Source organism: Propithecus coquereli, unplaced genomic scaffold, assembly GCF_000956105.1.
Source record: "Propithecus coquereli isolate 6110/MARCELLA unplaced genomic scaffold, Pcoq_1.0 Scaffold101, whole genome shotgun sequence".
Classification (NCBI taxonomy): Eukaryota; Metazoa; Chordata; class Mammalia; order Primates; family Indriidae; genus Propithecus; species Propithecus coquereli.
This window is the reverse complement of record NW_012133970.1, coordinates 2,112,421-2,120,930: the sequence shown is the minus strand read 5'-3', so window position 1 is coordinate 2,120,930 and position 8,510 is coordinate 2,112,421. Positions and strand designations below refer to the sequence as shown.

The following is an 8,510-nucleotide window of genomic DNA, read 5'->3' as shown; positions in this document are numbered from 1 at the left end:
AAAAAAAATGCTGACACAGAGACACAAAATGACTACATGCTGTTGGAAAAATGGTGCCAATAGACTTGTTTGATGGAGGGTTGCTACAAACCTTCAATGGTATCTATGAAGCTCAATAAAGTGAAGCACCATAACAGATGTGTGCCTGTGTTCCAGTGTTATGAGGCTAGAGGGAATGCAGAGGCCTGATCAAGGGCTCATGGGCCATTTTAAAAATGATTTTAACCTGGGAAGTAACATTGATAATTCACATTTTTAAAAGATGGTCTGGCTGCTGTATAAAAATGGATTATAGTAGAGCAAGAGTGGATTCACGGAGACCATTTAAGAAGGTACTGCAGTAATCCAAGTGAGAGACACTGGTGGCTTGGACTTAGGGTGGTAGTGATAGTGACAGAAAGAAATAACCAGTGAATTAGATAGGGAAATGACTCCCCGATTTCTGACGTGTGGAACTGGATATTCACCGACCTGGAGTGCACTGGAAAAGGGCAAGGCTTAAGGACAGCAGACAACTAAGTGGAAATATCAGGTAGATAGTTGAATGTAAAGGTCTAAAGTTCAGAAAGATCTACATTTGAGATAAATTTGAGTTTATATATGATAATTGAAACCATAGAGATGAGACATTAAGAAGAGAATATAAGGAGACAGTATAAAGTGAGAAGACTGATACTAAGCTTTGGGGGATTTTTATCATTTAAAAAAGCAGAGCAAAGATGAACCAAGAAAGAGACTTAGAGGATCAGCTAGAAGAGTAGAAGGAAAACCAGAAAGTGTGGTGTCTGGTAAGCCAAGTACTACCAAACAGTCAATCAAATAAAATGAAGACTGAAAAATGACTGTTGGATTTAGTGACATGCAGATCACTGGTGACCTTAGCAAGTTATTTCAGTGAAATGCTGTGGGCAAAAATCAGATTGGAATGGGTTAAGGAGTAAATTAGGGGTGAACGAAAGGAATTGGAGGCAATTGGTGTAAACTATTCTCTCAAATTTTCATTGCGAAAAAGAAAAATAGGACCAGAGAGAGGAAATGGGGTTTTTGTTTTAAGATAGGAGCAACTTGAACATGGTTTAGTCTTAAGACGAAGATCTTGTGGAAAGGGAGAACTTGAAAATATAGAAGAGAGAAGGAGTAACAGTAAGATTCATAAGGAGGCAAGAAGAGTGGAGATCCAAAGCACAAGCGAGACTAGTCGTAGGAGGCAGAACGGCTCCTCTTGTGTCATGGAAGGGAATGGGAGAGGATGCTTGCACAGGGGCTCTGGTTTAAGATCCATCTCCATGAAGCCTCCCTTTGACTATTTTAGGGTTTTGTTAATTTGTTGCTTCTCGGAACCCTAAAGTACTTAACTATTCCTGACAATTTAGCATCTTCTTTCTTGTATTATTTCCTCCTATTTTAGGCTTTAGGCTTGCCTTCCTCAACTAGATTGTAAACCTGAGAGAAGGCACCATATTTTATTTTTGTATGCACCTACATTCCATAGCCCAGTGTGAGTTTGATTTAAAAAATAGGTACGTTTCAGCTACTCGGGAGGCTAAGGCAGGAAGATCTCTTGGGGCCAAGAGTTTGAGGCTGCAGTGCGCTGTGATTGCACCTGTGAGTAGCCACCAAACCCCAGCCTGGGCAATATAGCTAGACTCCAGTCTCTTAAAAAAAAGGTGCTCAGTGAAAACTTAAGATGCTTAGATAAAAGACACAACTCAACTTCTAAGTAATAGTTGTTCATGTAATGTTGATTATAGTTTTATCATTGGCTCATCAACCCTGGTGCCTTCTGTAGTATCTAAAGTCTGCCTTAGATTTCATAGGCATCGAGTAAAATTACCTTACTGTTAATTATGGTAATTTCACTGCAAAGGGATAAGTAGCATTTGATTGGTGGCTAGCTGATTATTTTTCTTTGCTTCTCCCAGGTACAACAGCTACAGGTCTTGTTGCTACAAGCCCATGGAGGTACCCTGCCTGGATCTATGAAGTAAGAGTCATAGATTAATTTTAAATGTATATTCTAGTAGAGGCTATTTCTCCTAATAATTGTTTTTCCCTGATTTACTAAAGTTTCTGATAGCACTTGGTGTGAAGGTACGGATCTTATCAATCTTGCTGACTATTTAGGACGTAGCTAGTTATGTTTGAAGCAGCCTTATGTAATAGAAAGAGCATGGGTTCTAGCCTCAGAAATTTATTAGTTGGAATTCTGTGAGGAAGAGCTGTCTCTTCTCCTTTGTTTCTTTGATTATTTAGTTTTATCTGTATAGAAGCATGGATATTTATTTTATTCTGTGGGTTAACCTCCCATACTGTCATTCATTTTATTGCTCAAATTGTTCCTCCTTTGTCCATTAGGAGCTCCTTTGGTTTGGCTGTTGTGTTCTTTAATAAATTTTCAAGTTTTTGACATTTCTGCAAGATGTTCCAAACCTATCTTGTATTTTCCCTGCCCTAGTTCTGGAATCAACTATGTCTCCAAGGAGCCTTGGTTTCTTTTTTTGGAAAATGGTGTTTAGAAACCAAGATCGGGGCACTGGCACTAGCTGTGTTCATTGTTACTAGGGTTTCACTGCGTCTGGGCCCTCTGAGCAGGTAGAGCTTGGAAATCTGCATGTATAGTAACCCACACATACACTCTCATCTATATTTTTGTATCTATTTATCTGTATATATTAAAAAGGGGAAAAAAGATAAACTCAGAGAAATGTCATTCCCTCTTCATCTCTGCTACCCTGTTCCCATTCCACCCCTATTTCCATTGCTGTTCTCCCTCCCCTTGTATTTAACCAGTCCCTTTAGTTTCTGGTTTAGTCTTCCTGTATTTCTTTAATATACAAATGAGCAGATACCTGTATATTTTCTTATATCACCTTTCTCATATGAATGGTAGTATACTGTGTATAATGATAGTATATTCTTTGTAGTTTTGATGTGTTTAGTATTTCTTGGAAATCATTTCTTGTCAGTCCAGAGAAGTTTTCTTCATTCTTTTTTACAGCTGCCTAGTACTCTTATTATGTACATGTGCCATATATTAATTCAACCTCTCTCCTACATATACACATTTAGGTTGTTCCCAATATTTTGCAATTACAAACATGCTATAGTGAATAACCTATATGTATATATGTTGGTATTGTTAGAGGCTTAACTTCAGGGTAGATTTCTAAAAGTAGGATTGCTGGGGCAAAAGGTAAGTGCATTAGTAGTTTGGTTAGGTATTGCCATATTCCCCTCCAGAAGGGTTGTGCCAGTCTGCATTCCCACCAGCAGTGTATGAGAGTGCCTATATCCCACAGCCTCAACAACAGAATGTGTTGTCGTACTTTTTCAATTTTTGCCAATCTGATAGGTGAGAAATACTATAATGACATTTTAATTTGCATTTCTTTAATTCTGAGTGAGTTTGAGCATTTTTCCATGTTTGAGGGCCACTTTTATCTCTTTTTCTGGTGAATTGTCCATATCTTTTCCCATTTTTCTATCTGATTTTTTTGTCCTTTGGTCCTTTTTTAATAACTTGCAGTAAAATGTATATAACATAAAATTTAGCATCTCAACCATTTTTAAGTATACAATTCAATGGTAAGTATGTTCACAGTGTTGTGCAATCATCACCACCATCCATCTCCAAAACTTTTTCTATCTTGCAAAACCAAAACTCTAAACTCTATAACTCCCTGTTCCCTCTCCCCTCAGACTCTGGCAACCAGCATTCTACTTTTCTGTCTCTATGAATTTGACTATTCTAGGTACCTCATATGAGTGGAATCATACAGTATTTGTCCTTCTGTGACTGGCTTGTTTCACTTAGCATAATGTCTTCAAGTCTCATCCATATTGTAGCATGTGTCAGAATTTCCTTCCATTTGAAGGCTGAATAATAATCCATTGTATGTATATACTACATTTCGTGTATCCATTCATCTGTCTATGAATACTTGGGCTGCTTCCATCTTTTAGCTGTTGTGAATAATGCTGCTATAAATATGGGTGTAGAGTTGGGTGTGGTGGCAGATGCCTATAGTCCCAGCTACTCAGGAGGCTGAGGCAGGAAGATCACTTGAACCCAGGAGTTCGAGGCTGTAGTGCACTATGATCGCACCTATAAATAGCCACTGCACTCCAGCCTGGGCAACAGCAAGACCCTGTCTCCTTAAAAAAGGAAAAAAATATGGGTATACAAATAGCCATTCATATCCCTGCTTTTAATCCCTTTGGGTATGTACCTAGAAGTAGAATAGTTGGATCATACGGTAATTCTGTTTTTAATCTTTAATTAAGCTGTCATACTGTTTTCCATAGTGGCAGCATCATTTTACATTCCCACCAGTAGTGTACATAGTTTCCAGTTTCTCCATATTCTAACCAACACTTATTTTCTGTTCTTTTTTTAATAATAGCAACCTTAATTTTTACCCTTATTTTTAATAGTTCTCTATGTATTAATGATATTAGCCATTCGTCTGTGGTGTGTGTTACAGATATTTCTCCCAGTTTTTCAGTTGTCCTTTACTTTGTTTATGGTGGTTTTTTAGTCATACAAAACATTTTTAATTGTTATATAGTAGTTCATTAATCTTTTTTATTGCCTCTGCATTTTCTTAGCAGCCTTATTGAGCTATAATTTAAATACCATAAAATTCACTCATTTTATGTATACAATTCAATGATTTCTTTAGTAAATTTACAGAGTTGTATGACTGTCACCACAATCCAGTTTTAGAACGTGTCCATCACCCCAAAAAGTTCTCTCATGCCCATTTGCAGTCACTCCCATTCCCACTCCCAGCCCAAGGCAACCACTAATCTGTTTTCTGTCTCTATAGATTTGCCTATCATTTCATATACATGGAATCGTAAGTATGTGGTCTTTTTGTCTGCCTTCTTTTGTTTATATTATGTTTTTGAGATTCATCCATGACACATGTTCATCATGTGTCAGTGCTTCATTCCCTTTTATTGCTGAATAGTATTTCATTGTCTGGATATACCACATTTGTCTATCTATTTACCAGTTGAATTTTTAGGTTGTTTCCACTTTTGGACTATTATAAATAATGCTGTTGTGAACATTCACTTGCAAGTTTTTATATGGACATATGTTTTCATTGGGTAGATGTGTGGGAGTGGAATTGCTAGGTTGTATGTTTAACTGTTTAAGAAGCAGCCAAACTGTGGCTACACCATTTACATTCTCTCCATGCTTCTGGATTTTGATTAATAGTTAGAAAGCCTTTCCCTACACCAAGGTTAAAAGAGGAATTCACCTATGTTTTCTTCTAGAACTAATGTCACTTTATTTTTTACATTTCATTTTTCCATTTGGTGTTTATTCTTATGTATGATGTAAGCCTATTTTGCTACCTTTATTTTCAATAGCTCATTCATTTTTTCTTATTATAAAAGTGATACATTGCTTCTTGTAGAGCATTTAGAGAAATATGAAGAATAAAACTTAAAAGTTGCTATAATTTCATCACCCAGAGATGACTATCCTTCTCTTTTAATTTTCCCTCTTTTAGTAATTTAGTCTGGGTTCCTTGATAATATTTTAAGAATGTTGGATAAAGTGAAGAAAGCTAGGATCCCTTAAAGGCCTATTCTCACTATACTCATTTAGAAACAATTGATGCTCTTCCTTTTTTTTTTTCAATTTAGCACAAACATGTCACATTTGATAAGACTAATGAACACAAGACTAAAGAAAATGATTCCAGACTTCTGACTGACTAGAATATACTAAAAGATACAATTTCAGCTGCAAAAGTAATAGATTCTAAGAAACAGTTGATGAATCAAACAATCAAACTCCCTTGTCCAATGTTTTTTGGTTTTGTTTTTAGTTTTTTTGGAGACAAGGTCTAGCTCTGTTGCCTGGGCTAGAGTGCAGCAGCATTGTCATAGCTCACTGCAGCCTCAAACTCCTGGACTCAAGTGATCCTCCTGCCTCAGCCTCCCAAGTAGCTGGGACTGCAGGTGGACACCACCATGCCCAGCTAATTTTTCTATTTCCTATAGAGACAGGGTCTCACTATGTTGCTCAGGCTAGTCTCCAACTCCTGAGCTCAAGCGATCCTACCGCCTTGGCTTCCCAAAGTGCCAGTATTACAGGCATGGGCCACCTCCCCCAGCTCATTGTTCAATGTTTTACAGAGAAATAAAGATGCTGCTACTTTTCTCAAAAATGTATATATATGTATATTTTTAGAGACATTTTATAAGGCATTTTATAAAAAGTTCATTTTACATATATGAATCTTTCGGGTAGTTGTCCTTGGATTATGTTCTGTTTGTTAATGTGTGTCATTGAAGCTTTCATATTTATTTTCTGTGAGTGTTTGTCAATTTACATATACTCAGCAAACGTGAATTCCGAGCCTTAGCAATTAAGTAGCATGAGAAAACATTGGTTTTCTGTTGTATATTCTTTTTCAGTCTGATCTTTGCCTGGCCCTAATCCTGTTTTCTGCTTTAGTCTTCAAGACTTTCCCCATCGTATGGCTGTCCTATTTAATGTTGTGGTCTTGTAATATGATATATCTATAATCTTGCCAAGAACTCTTTTTTCCTTACCCTATGAGAGCTTTTATATCCGGTATTCTCTGAATTCCTACAGTACCTATCTCTGTAGTCAGCATAGTAGTTAAGAGCATGGACTCTGAAACTAGACTGTTGAGCTCAAATCCCAGCTTCACCATTACTCACTAGTTGTGTGGCTTTGGGTTATTTAACCTCTTTGTGCCTCAGTTTCCTCAATTGTAAAATGGGCGTAACAATAGAATGAACCTACCTCATAGAGCTGTTGTGAGAATTAAATAAGTTTAATATAATAAAGCATTTAGAATACAACTGAGCACATAATTCTATGGGAGTGTTAACTATTATTTTTTTCTTTCTTAATATCTTTATTCTATAAGTTTTTTCCTATTTTAAAAATTTTTAATTTTTTATTCACCTTTTAAACTTTTTTGTTAAAAACTAACACACAAACACACACATTAGCGTAGGCCTGCTCATGGCCAGGATCATCAGTATCACTGTCTTTCACCTCCACGTCTTGTCCCACTGGATGGTCTTCAGGGGCAATAACACCCATGGCACTGTCATCTCCTAGATAACAATGCCTTCTTCTGGAATACCTCCTGAAGGACCTGCCTGAGACTCTTCTTGTTAGGACGTTAGTTAAGACAGCTGCGATGTCACTAGGCAAGAGGAATTTTTCAACTCCATTGTAATCTTTTTGTTTTATTTCAGAATATTCTGGGGGTACAAATGTTTTGGTTACATGAATTACTTTTGTACAGTTTGAGTCAAAGTTATTAGTGTGTCCATCTATTATTATTATTAATCGTAGTAGTATTTAAATATTCAATCATTAGACTCAAATTGTACTGAAGAGGCTACCCTAAGTGCTAAATTTTCCTTGGAAAAATCAACGGTTGACTTTCCCATCTAGATAAACTCTGAAAATTTTTTAGGGAAAAAAAAACTATTGAGTTGAAAATATAATTACTTTGAAGTTTGTCAACTTACATGAATGATGCATGGAAGTTTTCAGTTTAATAAGAATAAGGAAATAAGGAAACAGGAATCTAAAATAACATTTAAATTTACTAATAGTTTATTTTTATAATCCATGTTTTAATGGAACATTCCTTCATAAGAGTCTTAGCAAATTCTCAACAGTGTAATATGAGGCCTTATTGTGTGGCCTTGCTATTAACTTTTTGATAAAGAGCAGTCTAAAATTTTCTATGAGAATTGATAGGGGTCTTAAGCTGGGTGAGAGGGCATCTACTCTATTCCTGAAATCCTTTTCTAGTCTTTATTGAGATTGAGAACAGCTGTTCCCTGTCCTTTTTTTCTCTTTGTCATAGGCTTCACAACTATTCATTTTTCCCTTCAGTCTTCTTTAGATCAAATCTTCATATTTCTTCTGATCTTTTTTTACCAGTCCTATTTTCCAGTCTTTTGAACATTTCATCCCAGTGGATTAAAAAAAAACTATGCTTCTTATTGGTCTGCTTTACTAGTCTTGAACTGATATCAAGTGATATGTATAAGTTCCAAAAGTTCTTACCTGTATGTATGCATTCCTTCAAGCTATTTCTGTCCCTCCCTTCCACTCCTATGTGAAACAGATACCATTGTTGCCAGCATCCAATCTAAGTAATTTAAAATTTGTAGGCAAATGAACAGGAGGCTGCGGGTCATCAGTTTTAAGCAAAGCAAGCATTTAGAAGGAAGCACTTATTTATAAAGAATTGTGAAATGTGCTCTTAGTGGCCACTGGTCATCATTTCAACTTTCTGACTTCTTAAATGCTATTTCCCTAAACGTTACAGTAAATGGATAATCAACTTGTGCTAATAGCTTACATTTTGACCCTGAGCAGTATCTCTTCTACCTCCTCCATTCTTCTTCCTTCCCTATTACCCTGATTTTTGATGAAGGATCGAGGGTGGGAAGAAAAGGGAGAGAACATGTATTTTAGCTACAATTTGCCT

The 8,510-nt window shown here is 36.4% G+C and overlaps 1 protein-coding gene across 1 annotated transcript in view; it reads left to right on the top strand.

Moving 5' to 3' along the window:
- The window catches only part of KIF4A (kinesin family member 4A), a 132,238-nt gene that overhangs the window by 67,157 nt on the left and 56,571 nt on the right, over positions 1–8,510 (top strand). Inside the window, exon 8 of the mRNA XM_012642941.1 lies at positions 1,923–1,984. Within this exon, the coding sequence (XP_012498395.1) occupies positions 1,923–1,984 (62 nt within the window). The remainder of the gene's footprint in view (positions 1–1,922; positions 1,985–8,510) is intronic.